Raw genomic sequence first — 20650 nt, 5'->3', positions numbered from 1 at the left:
AGGAATTTAAGTCACAACTAGTCTTACGATACGCGCTTTGCGCGTGTACACTATCTCAATAAGAAAGAACTATAAAATACTATATAAATAATACATTAAAATATTATGTTTGAGTGATAAAATAAAAGTTAATTTTTCCTAAAATGATGAATCTTCGTACAAGTTCTCAATCATTAGTCAATATATTTAACTAAAAATTTATTTTAATTTTTTAATTCAATCATTTTAAATTCATAAGTTATCATGCTTCTTTTTCAATTTCAGCAATCACATATAATCCTTGAAAACTTAAGAATTATTTTGAAAAGTTATTCCTTAGTTCATTTTAGAAGACTCAAACAGGATTAACAAATTGATAGAAAATAATAATTTTTTTTTACAAAAATAAAATGCAACTGATTTAATCTTTTAATTTATAATAAATACTATATGAATTATTTTAAACAGATTAGAAAATGAGTAAATTATTCTAGCTCATTGTATAATCAAATTACATAACTTATACGAAGAAAATTGAAAAGAAAAAGAAAATAAACAACACTAAACCTAAAACTTAAAAAAAATAAATAGAGCACATCAAGGACTCTTATACAAAAAATTTCACAACAAAAAGATAATTATATAATTTTTCATATCAAAGTCCTAAATATTAGGCTATTAATTAAATGTTTGTCCCTAATATTAGAAAAATAATTAATGATTATTCCTGCATATAAAGAAAATAAGTAAAGTTACTATTTTGTCCAATATAAATATATTCTTAAAAGATAAAAAAAGGTGAACGATATTTCGCTAAAGACCTTCGTGCTTTTAATTCCTTATTGTTATTATTATTACTCTTGGTTGCTTGATTCTAACTATACTTATTCTTCTTCTTTTTTTTGGTTGTCTTTCTTCTCATCATCCAATCCTTTTCTTCATTATTAATTTGATCCTACAACACCTATACCATAAAAGAATTAGACGAACATCATAATTGTAGTGAGATATATATAATACTCAAACATATGTATACACGTCAACTAATTAATAAAATAAACATAAACAATTGAACGAAAATATGAATGAAAAAGTTAAAGCAAAAACCACATATATTGAACCTTGATTTCCTTTTATCCTTCACAAGAATACTAAAATGTGAATAATGAGCTATAGATTCTAATTTTAATTTGTAAAATAAATAAACATTATACGAATGAGTAAACTTACCACAATGCTCAACATATTCTAGTCCGGACCAAAATGCTATTGTTTTGCCTACGAATTATTGAAATATTCAACCGAATAAAATCAACTATATTTATTATCTGATTGAATATTTGAATGTCACATAAACTTGGATTCAAAATACACCTCATAAAAAAGTGTTTTTGTTTACCACCACGTTAATGATTTAAGGTTTCTTGTAATAGTTTTAATTTGAAAAAGTTTTTATTAGGTAGAATTAATTAATTTTAAAATCCTAAATATTATATTCCATATATTGTATGTTAAATAAGGAAGGTTTTAATATGTAAGATTCTACTTGAATTCAAATTCCTAAATATTATAAAAATAGTTAAATTACTACTATGTCCAATGCTAAATTTATTTTTAAAGGGTAAAAAAGGCGAACGACATTTCTCTAAGGTCCTTCGTGCTTTTAATATAGTACTAGTCATAGGGTACGCGCGTTGCGCGTGTATCCATATCAATGAACATAAAATTCTTAAAAATTATATAAATATTAAATTTATCTGCCTTGAGTTATAAAATAAAATTAAATGAAAGCCTTTATGTTTTAATATAGTATAGATAAATAGATAGATATTACAACGCAAGCAAAATCTTATTCAATTTTAAATTTCTAATATTAGGAGTCCTACTTAATTCAAATAGAAAATTTTAATAAAATTTTAGATAATTTTAAAGTTTTAAAGTTTTAAATATTAAAAATTAAATAATTATTTTAATTTATAGTACAGTATTAGATGTTTTTGGAATAAAACTTGTTCAACAAACACCTTTGTGGAATCACAGAATTATAATATTTGCAATTCATTTGTTTTATCCGTCATTTACCTAATTATACATTATACATTCTAAAAATAATACAGAATACCAAATACATTATTTATATAATCTATATGTATTTATTAATACATTATTACTATTATTACTTTTAGTAAAAATAACATTTATTCTTGTGTCATATATACAAATACTATTTTAAGAGTTATTTCAATCCTTGTTTTATTATTATTGATGTCTAATATTTTGAAGTCAATAAATTAAAATATTATTTAAATTCTTAATTGGATGTTTTCTAATGCTATACGAATTGTACAGACACTACAATAATTAAGCTATACGAATTGTACAAACACTATAATAGTTAAGTGAATGAAACAAAAGCCAGAAATAAGAACAAAATCCCATCGTTGTTGACATGCATGAGATCTTTCACCTGTTTCCTTTAAATCCCTTTTTTAAAATATTTTTTTCTCTTTAATATAGTACTCCTAATCTGAGTGGAGTTGAAATTTTAAAAACTTTATTAATAAAACAAAACCTTACAAAGTGGATGAAACTTTCCTAGTTTGGATCGAAAAGTACATGAATTCTAGAATTAAAAAAAGTAAATTCTAAATATAAGGAAAATAATTAAATGAATACTCCTAATTAAGTAAATGCTCCTATATATTAAAAAAATAATTAAATAATTATTTCTAAATATTAGGAGAATGATCTAATGACTATTTTGTCCAATGTGAACTATATTTTAAAAGGTTAAAAAGACGAACTACATTTCGTTAAGGGCCTTCGTACTTTTAATATAGTATAAATAGATAAATTATCGATCTTTTATCTAGAAGAATTAAAATTTTGAAAATAAAATCTATATATAACTAATAAAACTGATTAGTAACCATAATCACATTTGACATACGCCGCTTAGACAGCAGTAGAAAATGCGACTCATAACTCGGAATAGATGTATGGGCCTTATAAGTTGCATTCAGTAATTGCAACTTATAAATAGCGACTTATAAAGTGCTTTATAGTTGCGACTTATAAATCGCATTAGTCCATTGCGACTTATAAGGGGCCTTAAAGTTGCGACTTATAAATCGCATTAGTCAATTGCGACTTATAAATAGCATTAGTTAATTGCGACTTATAATACGCTTACTCGAATGTGCTATACTTCCAGCGACTTCCTTAACACTTTGGGCACCGTTCTCAAAACGCGCAGGATTCATGAACCTTTTCCTAACTCCATAACCTTAACCTGCGCCGATCACCTAACCCCTCGCCGGCACACGTTAGATGATACCGTCGCCGTCCACCATCTCCGACGATGATTCCTCTTACTTCCACGTCAGCAGTACTTCTTCCAACTTCACCAAAATCCTTACGATCTTCTCTTTTACCAACTCTTCTACCTCTATATCGAGCTCGCCTCCACAAAAAACTTAATCTGGTAATTTAACTTAAGTACTATTTCCATTTCTCTAATCTCAGCTTAACTTAAATACTAGCTTGTTTATGTTAACTTAATGACGATGTCATTTTATTGTGTTATTTGATTTTTTGTAGAGAAGGTTGAGAAATGGAACTTGTAGGGCAGAGTTTGCAAACGACGCGCCAATCGCCGTCGCTATCGGTGCTTGCATTTTCAGCTCGTTGGTTTTCCCGACTACTTACACGGAGGATGACGACGGCGACTCCGTGATTGATTCTGCTGATGCGAGGTTTGCTGTTATGGGAATTATCAGCTTCATTCCGTATTTTAATTGGATGGTGAGATTTCTCGTCGCGTATTCATTCATTTGTTCTCGATTCACGTTTAGGGTTTAGAGTTGAGGTTTTAGCTGGTTTGACAATAACGTAATAGCAGGGGCAGAGCTTGTATATATGTTAAGAAATCTACTAATTATGTGCAAAAATTAAATTCGTAATTTAGTTACTACCACTTGAGGTCGCTATCCTAGAATTCAGAAATACATAAAATTTAAATCTTGGATCCGCCTCTGTGTAAAAGTAATTAATCTATTTAGAGGATGCATATTACTGATCCTAACTAATTTGAGATTGAGGTGAGGTTAATCGATTGATTTCATGTTTTACTTTGTAGAGTTGGGTTTTCGCGTGGTTGGATACAGGGAAGCAGCGTTACGCTGTTTATGCTCTTGTGTATTTGGCTCCATATCTAAGGTATGGAGCTCTCAAAACTTTAGTTTTCTAGCTGATGTTTTAGTATTCGGTATGTCTCTGCACCAGCCTCAATGAGTACATAATGATTTGGCTTCCTATCTAGGATGCTAAGGACCTATCTGCAGTTATCTCTATGAGCTGCGATGAGTGTGTTATAGAGGATATCAATTAAGGTGATAAGCATTTTCCTCAACTAATAATCTAAATAGCTAGACTACTTATTTGAACTAGTTTAAAAATTTGCTTATTCTAAAACACCTTTTGTCCTCTGGTTTCAAATTTGCTATTTTGAAATAGTTGCTTGTATATCTGGGATGTTTCTGTTGTTCAAATAAGTGTAATTCTAAATTTCTAATTATCTTGTGAACTTTCTCTTTCTCCTTGTTAGATATATGATTTGTAAAATATCTTGAAGTTCTCTAGCTCTTCAAAAAAAAAAAAAAAAAAAATATCTTGAAGTTCTCCAGTTGCTTGAAGATTTAGGTTAGACTTATAGTTAAACCTCGTTCTTATGGAGCTTGAACACAAGATATGAAGAAAGTATATTATATAATCCATCAACAGACGAATCACTAAACAATTGACTGTGTTTTCCTAATGCCTTCCTCTCCAACTACATATTAAAAAGGCCTTCCCGTCGGACAGTTGATGTAACAAACATGCTAAGAAACTGCTACTTGAGTACAAGGCATGCATGAACCTGAAGATCTCCAAATGTTTATACATTTTCAGACTGAATTATAAATCAAAGTGAAGTGGTAAAGTTCTCTTGACTATAACAAGCTATGTTACATGGATTTGTTTGTGGATACGTATCTAGTGCAGGGTGTCCGAAAGTATCCGGGAAGGGTATGTCAAGCTTTTCACTAATTTTAGGTGTATTTTGAAAAATCAGCATGAAATAGCCGCACCTTATCACAATTGTCATACACAGGTAATGGAAAATGAAGGATCCATGTAACATAGACAACAAGATAGGACTCCTTTCTGCTCTCTTTCTATCAGCTTGCTTATCCTTCTCGATTTCCATTGTACTCTCTGTTCCAGGAGTGGCTGCTTATCCTTCTCGATTTCCATGATAAGCTACCAGTGGTAATGCAATTGTAAGATTTAAAGTTTATTGCTTGGAAGACAATTTATCCTAACCGTTGGACTATAAACACTTGTGAAAATTTGAAGTTTATCGTTAGTCTCAGAGGGTGGCCCTAAGATTTTCACCAAGAAGCTTCAAAAAAAGGAAACAAAGTGGTGGCACTGAAGCTCGAACATGGGACCTTATATAAATCTTTTTATTTTTATTTTTGATCAGGTAAGAAATTGTTTCATTAATCAAAGCATCCAGAGGATGCAGCATCTTACAAAAGAGAAAGCTCCAGCAAGCATAATCTAACAGTCCACCTAATTGTTCATGGAGCTAATAAAATCTAAAAGTAAATTCGAGCTATTAGCGTCATAATGATTACACCAAGCAAAAAGATTAAGAAGACATCTAGATTTTAAAATATATGTAGGAGTTGAAGTTCCTTCGAAACATCTTTGGTTCCTCTCTTTCCAAATACTCCAGATAATGCAATGAGGGATCATCTTCCATATACTTCTGATGGGTTTCCCAACTCTCATGTTGTTCCAGCTTACAAAAACTTCTTTCAAAGATCTTGGCATAACCAACTAATACCAAAAAGCGTACTGAACATGTCCCATATACCTTTGGCCACTACACAATGTAAAAAAAGATGGTCTATATCTTCACGGTTATTTTTACAAGTGTAGCATCTGTCGCACAGTATAAACTTGCATCTTCCTTATATAAATCTTGAATCTTCCTAATCATTGCTCTAATATATTCCTTACGTCAAGGGGGGTCCAGTAGCGTGAGCGCACACACATAGATATACACATTATTTTACCTATAAAACAGTGAATCTCTCTGACGAAGGAGGTTCAGTTGAAGCCCCTTGAATCAAGACAAGTCTGCTTCTGATTATTCTGCAGACATGCTAAGCTACTTTATGCTGAAGGCAGTAAAGCATAAGCCTGATTTTAATGCCACTCTTAATGCAAAAGATTAATCTAGTGGTCGCCCTTCCTGTATATTGTTGAATAAAACTTTTAACACCCTCTGAATGACAAAAGTAGATGATGTTTATGTCAAACCTCTAAACGCTGTTATACTATTGAAAAGATGGTCAATAGCTTTTCCCAAAATTTTCCTTCAAATAGTGAAAGCTCTCACTTGCTCTTTTGTTTCATTGTGGATAACATCTGATTCTAAGGGAAGTGGTATTCTCTGCTGCAGTGGCTTTAGCCAAAGCAACTACTTCAGTTTTTTAAATGTTTAATTGAGTCGTTTTGCCTTTATATTGGTAACCAGGCATTTCATTCTCATACTGATGTTCTTCTATGCATGCAGAACCAATCTGTCTCTTTCTCCTGAAGACAGCTGGCTACCAATTGCTAGCATCCTCTTATGCATCTTCCACATCCAAGTAATACATCTACAGTCTAACTCAAACTCAATAAATCAATTATACTGAGGTTCTAATTGGAAATATTCTCTGGTTCCAGCTAGAAGTAAGTATCAAAAATGGAGATTTTCAGGCATTGAATAAACTTACTGGGACTGGAGAGGAACTATCATCAGTTTCTAGGAAGAAAGATGATAGAATCTCCGAAGAGGTATCAATCACTTGAAATACTTATTACCAAAACTAAATGATTTCGAAGTTTAATATTCGTATCTAATATTTTTTTTCAAATTGGATTGAAGGAGGAAACAAACGATCATAAGAACTTGCCTTCAGCACAAGAAGAATCAAGAGATGAGATAAGGAGGTGGAAAATTTCTAGAAGGCCTTCCGGAGATCCTGAGCACTTGAATGAAGATGAAGATCTTAGTGGAAGGAAACACTAAATTTGCCTGCTTAAGCTAAGTTTTGAGGAGCTCAAAGCCAATCCTTTGATGGAGCACAATAATATGCTGGATTATAACTATGTAGGCAGCTCAGCGACGGCAAAAATTAAGCACTTCTGTGTCTGCAAAAGTAGATTGACCTTAATGTGCTATGATTCAACTCTGCACCAGATTCAGCGCAGACTATTTTTTCACAGCTGTAGTATGACTGACTTATCTGTTTTTGATTGTATTTTAGTGGGGTTTTCCCCTTGTGCTGGTTCTCTATCTGAGCTCTATTTGGATCACCCCTGATGGTGATAGTGATAGTGTTGGGAGTCGATGAAAGCTTGTAATTTTAGTTTTTTTGACGCTGAACATCCTTGAGTTTCTTGCTACGTTGGCAGGTCTCAGCTCAGAAATTGTGTAATTTCATCAGGAAGAATTTTAGAATCTTGCATCTGGGTGTTTCTGATCCGCAATTCTTAAATTCCAATATTTGCAGTGCATAAAATTATTGCATAGAAACCTTGCCTATTCAGCAAATAGAAAATAGTGGTCATAGACCCTAACAACTTGTTTGGATGGTTGTTACCTGTTGTATTGTATCGTATTGTTACTTTAAAACAACGTTTGTTTTGATTGTTAATTAAATTTTATTGTATTGTATTGTTAAATTCGTCGTTACCAAACAACGAAAAGTGCCACTTTATGGAACTATAAATTTGGTGTGGTGACGTCATTACCCTACTTTTTTCTCTCACCTTGCCCTTCCTTATTATTTGACAAAGATTTTTTTTTGATGAAGCCTTCTTTTTTAATTAAATAATCATATTTTATCCTTTAGCCTATTTTTATATACAATAATTTTATTCTGTATTGCGAGGTTATTTTTTATATTATTGGTGGGTGACATCATAAAACGACGACAAACGATATAATCTATCCAAATATTGTATTCTTTACACAATACAATACATTATGAAATGACATGTAACTACAATCCAAACAAGTTGTAAATTCGAATGATATCAACAACAAATTATATCTTAATCCCCAAGCAAAATAATTTGTAGTGTTGGAAAAAAATAAATTAAACACTACATTTTGCTAATTGTAAGGTTTTTGTGTCAATACGAAGTGAACTTTACATCGACAACAAATCACCTGTCTATATGACCTTTGCTTTTACTTATTTATTATGCATTTTTATAATAATATTTATATTTAAAAAATCGTCTACTTATTTTTATTTTTTTGAGCCGAGCGTGTCTCCTGAAACAGGCTCTCTACCCTTCCTCTATCCTTCGGGGTAAGTCGGGTAGGTATAAGGTCTGCATACATATTAACCTTCCCACACCCCACTTGTGGGATTATACTAGGTCATTGTTGTTGTTGCTTGTGGAATTATAGTGGGTGTTGCTTCACGTTCAGCGCGCGCCTGACATTTGCGCTTATTAGAAGCTTTGTTAGTTATTTTAGTTAAAATCCATTCTAATATTCCTTTCTCATTCCAGAAGCCCTAAAAAGCTGAGCTTAGTCTCTCTAAATCAATGGCGGAATCAGGTACTGATGCAAAGACAAAGCTGATAGTTGAGCTTGTACTCTCCGCTGCTACGGCAGCTTTAGGGATGGTTTTCATATTCGCTGGGCTTCGTCATCTCGATCCCAATCGCGAAGCTTCTAAGAGAGCTCTCGAATCCCGCAAACAGCTATCTAAACGCTTAGGTCGTCCTCTTATCCACACCACTCCTTATGAGGTAAACTCAGAAAATAAGAAATGGTCAATATATCTAATTTCTTTTTTATCTCTATTCACGCACCATTTTCGCTATATTTTGGATTTTTTTAGAAACTAGTAGTATATAAAAGTACTACATATCACGGTTGATGGAAATTTTAGTGTATTTTACTTTTGATGGTGGTGCGCGGGTCAGCTTGAGCAGTCCTTGACTATTTTCACCGGGTACTTGGTACACAAGCACAGTACCGAGTAACTCTGCCACAAACGCTTAGGCAGATAAATCACCTAGTATTTTTTGTCTCTGCTGGATTTAAACCTGAGACCTCATGATTTTTCTCACTTCATTGACCACTGAGCTATACCCTTGGCCCTTGGCTGTTATCGTGATTGATAGAAAATTCTTTTAAAATAATTTTGAGAAAACTATAGTAAGAATATGTTTGACTGCCAAATGTTAATAGTTTATAATGTCGTACAATGATGTAAAATGGGAAACAATGTTTAAGGGTTAGTTATGATGCTTGCTTACATCCCGCTTAGTGTTATGGAAAGTTAGAGAACCTCTAATGTTAGGGAACTCACAAATTATTGACTGTCGGAATGAAATGTGTCCAAATAGAGTGAAGTGGCAGTGTGAATTCATATGCCGACCCCAACTAGCTTGCGGTTGAGGCGTAGTTGTTGTTGTTGGTGACAATTTTACAGGATATGATTGCTGGGATTGTTGTGGTTTGATCTTCTTGGAAAATTTGGTCTCCATTTATTGAGTAACTCTTTGCAGGATATGATTGCTGGGGATGTTGTGAATCCAGACCACATAGATGTGGAGTTTGATTCGATTGGGGGGCTGGATGGGATTAAGGATACTTTGTTTCAGCTGGCCATTTTACCTCTGCGAAGGCCTGAATTGTTTTGTCATGGGAAATTGCTTGGTCCAATGAAAGGGGTTCTGTTGTATGGACCACCTGGGACAGGGAAGACAATGCTTGCTAAAGCCATTGCAAAAGAGTCTGGTGCTGTGTTCATAAATGTGAAGGTTTCTACTCTCATGAGCAAGTGGTTTGGTGATGCGCAAAAGCTTGGTGAGTATTTTGAATTTCCTTTGTGTAGCTAAGTTTGTTTTACATTAGAGGTCTAACTAAATTATTGTTCTGTCTTTTGATAACTCCATATTAAGTGCAATGATCTGTTGGTTGGATAGATAAGAAATTGGAGGGGTTGATTTAGCATGCTAAGATTTTGATATATGAAAAGTTTTTACTTCCCTTTCACGCTTAGGAGTCAGGAGGGAATGTATCACTTAAAGAATGCACAATTTGTTTGCTAGTGTTTTGAATTTTTTATGAAGGAGCTACTCCAATCTGTCTTTACAGTAACGTGGTGTCGCTGAAAAGAAGAAAGTGGAAAGGTGTAGGAGCTATTGGAGGGGTTAGATTTTAGGAAGTGGAGTCATGGGATGCAGATGCAGCACGCTATCTTCCTTCATGAGTGAATTTTATAGCAAGGGATTGGCTTTCTATTGCTAACAAATGCAGTTACTGGAAAGTGGGAAGGAACGAAGACGAAACTGGATAAGGCTAGACTGCATATTCATCTGCTGTATAAGCGTTAACTAGCTATATGTTCATAATAAGCACATGGTCTTTTGTTTTTCTCTTTAATCTTTTTTTCCTCCCCTTATCTGTTTTTGGTTTGGTTTTTTGTTGCAGTTGCTGCTATTTTTGGTTTGGCCTATAAGCTTCAGCCTGCTATAATATTTATTGATGAAGTTGACAGCTTTTTGGGCCAGCGTCGTGCAAGTGAGACTGAAATGCTGACTAGCATGAAAACTGAGTTCATGGCCTTATGGGATGGTTTTACTACTGATCGTGAGTAACAATCTGCGAATAGCTGGTTCTTTTTTGGCTTCACTTCGTATTCATATTCACATATAATTCTAGCTTTTAGTCATGGAAATTTATACCACTCTTGTACTTTCACATTTGGGTCTTCTTTGTTTGAAATATTTCTGTAGCATCTACTTAACGGTGTTTTGGAAGAATGCTATATAATTCAGTACACTGTTCTTGGATTGATATGCTATTTTACAATAGTTACTTTCTATCTTAATGCTGTAGGATACAGATACTTATAAGTTAGATTAGGCGCTAGCTGACTAGTTATGTTAAAGAATTGATACATTAGCTTGTATTTTAAGGAGTGTTTGTATAACCATTAGGCATAGTATGTCCAAGGAATGAATCCTAGCAAGTACAATTGACTTGCTTTAGAAAGGAGGGGGTTGAGGTTGGGGGCTAGATAGGGTAATGTCAATGTGGATTAATGGCTCTTAGCATTGTTACCTTTTTCCTTATTAGAGGTATCTATATAGTGTGGTTGGGTCGACTATGTGTCCAGGGTCTTAGCATTATCTTTTACTCCAAATTATTGAGTATTGAGTGAAACAGCTCCATATGGAGTGAAATGGATTTTGAGGATTCATAGCTGACCTCAACTAGCTTGAAATTGATGTTTGCTTATACAACAATAACTATGCCTCAATTCAGCTATTTCTCAACTTTGATGGAATTAAGTGGTCAATGCCTGGGAACTCACAGGATTTTTAAGTTGTTGGTATAGGCAAGGGTTGGGCAAAGTGAGAAAGAGCTGTGGCATACAACTCCAGCTTGTATCTGGTGGGTGATTTGGAGAGAAAGGAACTCAAGATGTTTTGAAGGCAAACAAAAATCAGTCCACAGGAATAATTAGATTGTATCTTGTTATTTCACTTTTGTGTAAAAAGGAATATGCAAATGAGGCAGAAACTTTAATTCCTGTATCCCTCTAAGATTAGAAGAGGGCTACACTTTTGCTTTTTCCTCAGTTGTACAGAAAATTCCAGCACTACCTTTGTGCTGTTATGAATACCACTATTACCATTTCAAGAAAAAAAATAACTTTGCCTGTATCACAAACAAGTTAGGGTCGGGTATGTGAATTCTCACTTCTCCATTTAAGCTCAGATCATGTCATCATCGTACCAAATAAAAATAAGCGAGAACTTATTTAAATATATAAAAATAATAGTAATAATAATTATAATAATAATAATTATTATTATATTAGAAGTTCTCTAACAAGACTAAATTGTACTCCCGCTAGTAGATATCACATATATGAATTTTTTTCTTCCATTGTGTCCTATCTTTAGCAAAGTCTGCGCTGATCCCAAGAAATACTAGGCCTTACGAGACAACTTAGTTCCCATGAGATTTTAGGTCTACCTCGTCCCCTACCCCAACTTGTTTGGGAAGTGAGCTTAAATTGATGTTTACTTATATCCATTAATAAAGGAACTTGCTTTGGATTGCTGTTTAGTTGTTTCTGTTTTTGTTCTATAAGTAATGTATACATAAATAGTTTTTCACCTTAAATATATACATAAGAAGAACAGCTGTGTTGTTTAAAAGAAGAAGACAGGAAGGAGGTGGAACACGCGACCAGAGTTTTATTTCTGAACCTTCTCTACCAGTGTGCCGGGGTTGGTATTTAGCCAATCTAAAAAGTGTATCAATCAATCAACTAATATTAGTTGGAGAATCAGTTTAAAAATTTATACTCATCTTTTCAATTAAATAGGATCATACAGATACATGTATGGTAAATTATTAGGCGAAGCAGTCTTGCCACACTGATCACTGCAATGTTGTTCCGCCCCTGCCTTGGTAGCTTTATCACTTTAGTTTGTTAGGGAATTATATCTTATTTTGACATGCTTCCCATTGTTACTTGGTGGTTTTTGTATGAATTTCTTGCAGAAAATGTGGCCTTATACAACATGTTTCATGAATGCTATGCTATATGTAAGTGATAAAGGAATGAATTTCCCTTCTCTGCAGAGAATGCTAGAGTTATGGTCCTGGCAGCAACCAATCGCCCAACTGACCTTGATGAGGCAATACTTAGGCGCTTCTCTCAGTCATTTGAAATTGGGAAGCCTTCCCTTAGTGATAGAACAAAGATATTTAAGGTAGTTTTGAAGGGTGAGAGAATTGAAGATAACGTTGACTTTGATCGACTTGCTGGCTTGTGTGAGGGATACACTGGTTCAGACATTCTCGAGGCCTGCAAGCTAGCTGCCTTTATTCCTCTTAGGGAGTATTTGCACGATGAGAAGAAAGGAAAGCAATCACAGGTACTTCCGCAAGTTGTTATTGTAATTGATTGTTATTATCTGTTTGTCCCGCAACAGCAAATGTGGGGGTATGCATGCGCATCATAGATCAAATATTTGTGCAATTGACTATGACTTCTAAATAGGCATGGTAACTGTGCATTTTAAGGATTTGCTCCCCGATCTGGAAGTACATATGTACTGTGGCAACGGCCTCCTTGAGCGTGCCTGTCAAACTGACTTTTAATAATGTTATTTTGGCAGAAGATATGATATGATTAGGAGGTCAGAAAAGTTGTAGTTCATCTTTTAGTTTACTTTACATTCTGGACATTGGAACTGCCAGGACGAAGTGGAAAACTCTTCTCAAATAGGCAATGCAGATGTCTGGAATCATATTGCCCAGTCATGTTTTATCTTAATGTGGTGGATATTAAATGGAGCCTATTCTTACATGTTAATCACTTTAGATATGGTGTTGCTTCAAATTCAATGATGATTAGTTGTGACTAAGAGTCCTCTGGCAAGTCTACAATTTCACAGTTTCACTATATATTACAATCCCCATCTAAGCAAAGATTGATCTGTTGTGTATATTGCAGGCACCAAGGCCATTGTCACAGTCTGATCTAGAGACAGCTTTAACTGAATCAAAGAAGACCAAGATTACTGCTAGGAAACCTGCTGTAGTGAGCTTTCGGTTGGATGATTATGAGGTCTCACTTCCGATTTTGGATTATATCAAAATGTTCATTTGTTAAAGTGTTGCACGATAGATGCTGCAATGAGGCAGATTATTGTGGTTTATATACTTTTACGTTTTCGTTTAGTGACAAGATTTTCTTTCATACTTGCAGGATTTGGACTAAAGCTGGCTCCAGCAGGAGGTAGTAGGGTGTTCAAGTGATGCTATGGGCATCTATTGATGAGATCATTCCATAGGCTTTTTCCATTCGGAGAATCTCAATGCTCTAACCTGCTTAGGAATTTGGAAGATAGATAGGTCATTTAACTTCATTGCTTCAATGTTGTAAATACCATGAAAAAATAGAGGAGTTACATTAGTACAAGCTCATTTAACCTCATTGTCTTTGGAAGGATCCAAATGATTGCTATTCCTGATAATTTGAATGATGGAAAAGAACTCAACTGCACTTTATTCCTTCTGATTTCTAAACAAGTCCACTGTGTATGACTCTTCATTTTGTTTTTTTGGATGTTGGGGGATTTTGAGGGGGGGGGGGGAGGGGGTGTTTCCATTTCTAAGCCACAGTCCTTGACGTGAATTTCTTTCGGTCAACGCAATTTCTCTAGATTTATGGATAAATGCTGTGAATGGTGCTTCCGGACAGAATCTCAAGTATTATTCTATTTAAGACATACAAGTTCAGTTTACTGCATTTACAAAACTTTAAAAATAATAAATAAGCAACAAGGTGGTTAAATTTTATCTGCTTCTGAAATTGATCTATCAATGGGAAAGGGGCTCAAAATCCTCAACTTAAAGCATAAATCCAGGCCAACACCAGCAAAAAGAAAGATCAAAAGATTCTCAGAAACATAGACCGCGCCATCAAGAGCATGAGACCAGAAGCTGCCAGCATCCAACTCTAATGGTGGTCCACCTCCAAGTGTAGCAAGGCCTGCATTAAATGGAAATAGAATCGTTTAGTTTATAAATACCAAAATTATTGCGGAAACTTTCTTTGGCAAGACCAGGATAATACAGCAAAATTGAATGGGCTAGAACTAGAATATGTGTGCATCAGCATACTAGTTGCAGCCAAGAAACAAGTATCCGATTCAGCTAAGCAATAACCTTGAGAACATCCTTTGTCAGCTGATTGAACTCTTAATGTAATCAATCAATCAATCAAGCATCCCTCGAATCTAAACAGGTTGGGAATTACCAAAGAAAATGCAAGGAGAAAAGTGACACAGTGCAGTGACTTAGTATGAGGATATAATACCTTTGACAAAACCAAATGCTGCGGATGTCCCTGACTTGAGCTGAAAATTGTCCAAGTCTCTTCTTACAGCATAGCGAAAGGTTACACCAAACAAAGCACAACTAATAAAGGTGATTGAAAGAGGGAGTATTAGCTCTGAATAGCTGGTGATTCGACTTAAGGAAATGGGAAGCCCTGCAAGCGTGCCAACGATTGCAGAAATTGAAGCTGCTTTTATGGATTCTACTCTCTCCTCATCTCTATTTATTACATCCCCGTCTATTCCCCTGGAAGCATCTCTCCTTCTGGCATCATCACCAGTGCTGAGGGAGCGTTCAGCTTCTTCAATCATTGCTCTTGCTTCTGAAATATCTTTCTGGCATTCTGCAATCTTCAATTGCATCAACCAATCAGTACCTTAACTATAGCATGTAGCAACAATTGTTCTCGAAAAGCTTTAATGACTTCTTAGAGCATCTGCAAGACTATGAATTATGCTAACATTATTCTTAAGACGTTCGGAAACTTGCAACACACTCCTACTTAAGGTGCTAAAAAATGTCAATCAATCATTCAACTATGTTTCAATTTCAAAGTAGTTGTGGTCAGCTATACAATTCCTTTCTAGCTCTCAATCTTATATCCCATATGGGCATACAAGGTGCTAAAACAAGATTTCCGTAAATTGGACTGAGGTCGCTTGAGAGTCCCCTTTACCCAGTTTAACTTAGTAAGCAGTTTGTTTGCAGTCCCTTATGATGATGCACTAGTTATTTCGCGCACATAATCAATTAAATCTATTATGATCTCGAAAAGTGTAGAATTTATATCTACATTCTATTCTAAAGCTTCCGAGTTGAAGTGCCAACCAATGTTGTCAAATGCTCATTTGAGGCGCGCTTAAACCCTGAAGCTCAAAAAGCTCAATGCATGCGCTTCGCCTCACTTAGGCTGCGCTTCTGTGTAGGCAAGGCACTGAGGTGTGCGCCGCATTGCCCATAAGTTCTATCTTAAATAGAGTGGTACAAAACAATAAATATAATTGACAAGAAGATATATTAATTGTTAAGGAAATCATTATGAATGAAATTCTTCATTTGTTCTTGCATTATATATATATTTTTATTTTTTCCTTCATTGCGCCTTTTTAAACTAAAGCCCACACTTCAATTCCGCTTTGTGTTTAAAGCCCCGATAGACATGGAGCGCTTTTTAACGCTTTTCGCCTTTGACAACACTGGTGCCAACTAAAGAACCACACTTATTTAAACTTTAAAGGCATGAATTCAGATCATTGCTCTTTATTTTCCTGTGGTTTAGCAATTGCAGGTCAAGACGACTACAATGTAGTTAGGTACGAACAATCTATATGCATAATGACAAAAATCTAGGAACAAATAGTAATCCCTGTCAAAAGATAAAGAATATCTAAAATAAAGCTCTACCTTTCTCTCAATAAATCTATCTAGACTAAACGATACGATATGATATGAGACAGTGAGATACAATTGGACAGCAGAGGGCTGCTTGTGCCCAAAAGCAGTGATTCACTTGCTCCTTTGTGCATAGAGTTAGCTAGTCGTATCGGACACATGTTATTCAATCGAATTATTATGCAATAATAGCAAGATGTACAAAAGCATAAACAATTTAAGAGTGAGAAAGAAGGGAGAAAAAGGATTTTAACTTATGATACATGTCATGACAATGTAGAGATTTTTTGCAGCACCAACGTATTGAAATTTATGGGTTCTGAATTTGCCACCGAACCCATAGCTCGTCTTAGTTACCAATTTCAATTAAATATATATACATAATTAACAGATTTCCTAATACAAATATAAGGTCTAAGAAAATTCGTGTCTTATATAGTAATAGTACAGTCAGACCCCTCTATAACTACGTACTTATATAACAACAGTTAGCTATAAAAGCCAAATTTTTTCGGAACCAAATGCCATGTTTTATTATAATATACGTTCTCTATAACAGCAGTTCCCTATAACATCCAAAAATATCTGAAATGAACGAGACTGCTATAGAGAGGTTTCACCGTAGAATACAAAAGTTAAATTGAAAAAAAAAAAAAAACTGACCTCAGAAGTTCTAGTTTCAAGCTGAGTTATATAATCCTTCAACAATTTAACCTCCAATTCTTGTCTTTCAATATCAGCAAGTTCTTTCTTCGCCATTTCTACTCTTTGAGTTGCTTTCTCCAACCCATCAAGCAAAACCCGGTTTTCTTCTCTGTTCAAAAGTTCCTCTACTCTTTCGTCCACAATACCAGCCAGTGCATCCTTCAAACTCCCCGTTTCACCATTTCCTGAGCTATTATTATTATTAATATTATTACTATTGCTGCAATTTATAGTTAGAAATTTTACCCGTGAAAATGAAGATGTGTCTGAGAATTTCAATGGATTAAACACTCTTTTTCTAAAGAGGATTTTTGGGTGTGGAAGTAATGAGGAAATTGAGGTGGCTACGGTGGTCTTCATAATGCACTCTCCGGCGGAATTGGCCGTCGATAAATAGCGTGGCAGAGCTTTTTTACCTTATCGTCTTGAAAACAATTGTTGGCCTTTTTTTTTTTCTTTCCTTTTTCTTTTTGTTTTTCAATTTTTTTTTTCATAAAAAAATTTGGATCATTTCTTGATTTGTGCATGGCATCCTTGCTAGGGCCATGCTAATCTTGTCTGTATCGTTCTAATTTTATGGAATATCTACGAAGGGACGTTGTTTGACCTATATATATATATATATATATATATATAGGTCAAGAAACCCTCTTATTTTTTTCTCTCCTTTTTTGTCATTTTCCCCATATTTATCTATGGTCCATTCTGAGTATGGGTGTTTATAATTGACATCATTTGAGAATTTAAATTTTTTAATTTAATTTTCATTGAATGACTCAAATATATTTTTTTATCAATATTTATTATGGAATTTTGAGAAAATTACACTCAATATTTGAAAATAACTACTGATGTTATAAAAGTAAACCTAACAAGAAAATAAAAATATTTAAGGTACCTAAGAACAGGGGCGACTACTGATTCGGCGAATCAATAACTTTGGTTAAACTTTGTATTTGCCTTGAATAATGTATTGATTATTTATAATTTAATGTTTACAATCCACTAACTTAAAATGTTTAAAATTTTGAACTCATAAGTTTGAAATCCTAGCTCCGCCTCTGCTTAAGAACACAAAAATATGAAACACTTTATATGAAGTTAATTGCCACAGAATTAATGTTGATCGACATATTTAGTTTTAGTTTTATAGCTTTATATAATAAACTATTCCTTCAACAAATAAATCTATGTTAAAAACTGTATAAACATTTAAGATTTTATTTAGTATTTAAAATTTTGAATTCACCGTAATTTTTATGGGATATAATTTAAAGATCAATGTCCGTACTAAACCTTTTTTAGATATACAAGTCTAGTTTATCTACTATACATATACTATTATTTAAAAAATTGTAAACTGCGATGTTGACTAACTTTTACCCTTCATAAGTATTGCTATGTTGGATAAAATCATAATTACAATTAATAATATATTTTAATAGAAATAAGTATAATTAGAATATTTTGAACTTCTGAGATAGAACTTCTTTCTTTATTGAGTTAGCTTTAGGATCAACAATCATCATTTTCATGATTTTACACTTTTTCTTATCATTTATTATAAACTCAAACACAAATTTTAAAATATTTATATGTGACTTATTTTTAATTAAAAAATGTACTCTTTGAGACGAGGTACACGCTTTGTACGCACGCACCTTAAGACTAGTTTTTAATTATTAACTATGATGATGTGCAAACCATATGGTATTTAACAATGGTTAAGTATCAATAATTGAAAAATATTAGCATAATACATTGGTAAGATTTTGTTGGTTAACACAAAAGCAAAAGGTTAATTAGTATAATCTTCTTTTAGCTAATATTTTATCGAAATAAATATCAAAGAAAGAACACGTATTAGTTCCTCTTGAATTACAAAGGATTCCCCACAATAGCTGATCTGGTCACAATGAGAACATATTTTTGCTTTATCCTTGACAATTAATCATGTTTTTAATTCGTATTCCAGCATAAAGCACCATTGTTACTAAGCACAATTAATCATTTACATATTCTTATAGTAAATTGTACCTGACATATTGCCTTCACATAAACTCTTATAAATCATAGTTAATTAATACATATACTCATATCACCTTTTATTTATGATTTAATTGTGATAAACTAATATGATTTTTTGTAAGCATCCGAGTTTAAGTTTTTACCTTCAATTTCTATATCTGATTAGCACCTTAAATTTTATCAATTAATACATCAAAACCAAACCATTAATATTCATGACTATTTATTTTTTAAGCTGCTATTATCGAGTGAATTGTTTTTCTTTTCTTTTTCTCTTACCTTTTAGTATTAGCAAGAAATAAATTCTGTCGCAACAATATACGATTTTCAGTATACCTTTACGTTAGTGAACACAAAAAAATAATTCTTTTGTTATTTTATTTTCTTACTCTAATTTTTCGAGTGTCAGAACATAAACATAAAAAACTCCATATATAAATTTGAACAATAATATATAAGATTAAATATTTATACAAAAAGAATATGATAAATCTTAGGGGACATTTAGCATTTGATTTTGTGAAATTGATTTTACGTTTGATTTGTGGAGAATAACTCATCAATGCTTGGATAGTTGGATTTAGTATATGAAACTCATTAATGGACAACCCATTAAAAACATGTTTGCTAGTTAGCTAAGCCAAGCCACAATGAATACAGATATGGAGTAGTTAGGACACTTAATCATAATGTTGATTAGATATTAATAAATAAATATAGTGTGAAAAAATTATAATGGATAATTGATCTCCTTCATCCAAGATTTATGTATCCACAATAACTTAACTAATTAACCTTTGCAAAGCTTTCTCCATTATATTGTGAATCACTTGTTTGTATTATGTTCAGATCCCTATAAGAAGAGACAAATTCTCATATATCACTCATCCTTGCATACATTGAGTACATACATTAATAATATTGCTAACAAGTTAATATGGAGAGCTACTTGCTACTAATTGTATTGATTTTGACGGCTTTTATCCCAAGAACTAGTTGTCAATACGACTTTATGGAATACGTACTACAATGGCCACCAACATTCTGCGAGATGCAATTGCTATCAAGAAAAACCCTGATGGTCATACCAAAAATCTAATTGACGACTTTGTTGCTGCTGGAATTAACCCTGATGGTCATACCTTTTACTCATTGCATGCCATAACGGATAATACTGCCGTTGTGGTTGTGGTTCCTACCAACTTTTTAGTATTGGTCAGCTAGCTACTGATCATTTGGAATAAATATTAATGCCTTAGTTAGTTTTTAAGTTGGTGTTTAGAGGTAATAATGTTGTATTTAATTATCTCATATCATATTGTCACACCCCTTTTTTTTAACCGAACTCCACTAACCCTCTTAAATTAATAAAAAGGTTTTTGTGAAGATAAGAAGGGTTTTTCAATTTTGAAAGTGACAAAATTATGTATTCAAAAGGATTAACTCAGAGTCGCCACCTGACATTTGTTTCGGTGTGGCAGATCAACGTTTTTTAAAAATGATTTTTCCTTTAAAACACTTTGGACTCCAAAACTAAGTCCGCACCAGAGA

The 20650-nt window shown here is 33.4% G+C and overlaps 3 protein-coding genes and 1 non-coding gene across 4 annotated transcripts; 2 read left to right on the top strand and 2 right to left on the bottom strand.

The window, feature by feature from the left end:
- The first annotated feature begins 3196 nt into the window (after positions 1–3196).
- Positions 3197–7547, top strand: LOC104235623 (uncharacterized). The gene is made up of 6 exons (XM_009789432.2): positions 3197–3463; positions 3580–3783; positions 4118–4197; positions 6608–6683; positions 6763–6873; positions 6965–7547. The coding sequence occupies exons 1-6, from the start codon at positions 3341–3343 to the stop codon at positions 7106–7108; spliced, it is 738 nt and encodes a 245-aa protein (XP_009787734.1). The 5' UTR covers positions 3197–3340; the 3' UTR covers positions 7109–7547.
- A 954-nt stretch (positions 7548–8501) lies between these two features.
- Positions 8502–14161, top strand: LOC104235631 (uncharacterized). The gene is made up of 6 exons (XM_009789441.2): positions 8502–8847; positions 9613–9913; positions 10541–10699; positions 12710–13005; positions 13587–13700; positions 13842–14161. Exons 1-6 carry the CDS (start codon positions 8641–8643, stop codon positions 13851–13853), a joined length of 1089 nt encoding a protein of 362 aa, XP_009787743.1. The 5' UTR covers positions 8502–8640; the 3' UTR covers positions 13854–14161.
- A 174-nt stretch (positions 14162–14335) lies between these two features.
- LOC104235640 (uncharacterized) lies at positions 14336–17568 on the bottom strand. Its single transcript, XM_009789453.2, has 3 exons — positions 17030–17568; positions 14955–15324; positions 14336–14627 (listed from the first exon to the last, which is right to left on the bottom strand). Exons 1-3 carry the CDS (start codon positions 17429–17431, stop codon positions 14425–14427), a joined length of 975 nt encoding a protein of 324 aa, XP_009787755.1. The 5' UTR covers positions 17432–17568; the 3' UTR covers positions 14336–14424.
- On the bottom strand, positions 17568–17668 carry LOC138876587 (U6 spliceosomal RNA). The gene has a single exon (XR_011401933.1). It is a non-coding gene; the product is annotated as a U6 spliceosomal RNA (small nuclear RNA).
- Between the last annotated feature and the right edge of the window lie 2982 nt (positions 17669–20650).

Source organism: Nicotiana sylvestris, chromosome 8, assembly GCF_000393655.2.
Source record: "Nicotiana sylvestris chromosome 8, ASM39365v2, whole genome shotgun sequence".
NCBI classification, from domain to species: Eukaryota; Viridiplantae; Streptophyta; class Magnoliopsida; order Solanales; family Solanaceae; genus Nicotiana; species Nicotiana sylvestris.
The sequence above is the reverse complement of the archived record's forward strand: the minus strand, read 5'-3'. Positions and strand labels throughout refer to the sequence as shown.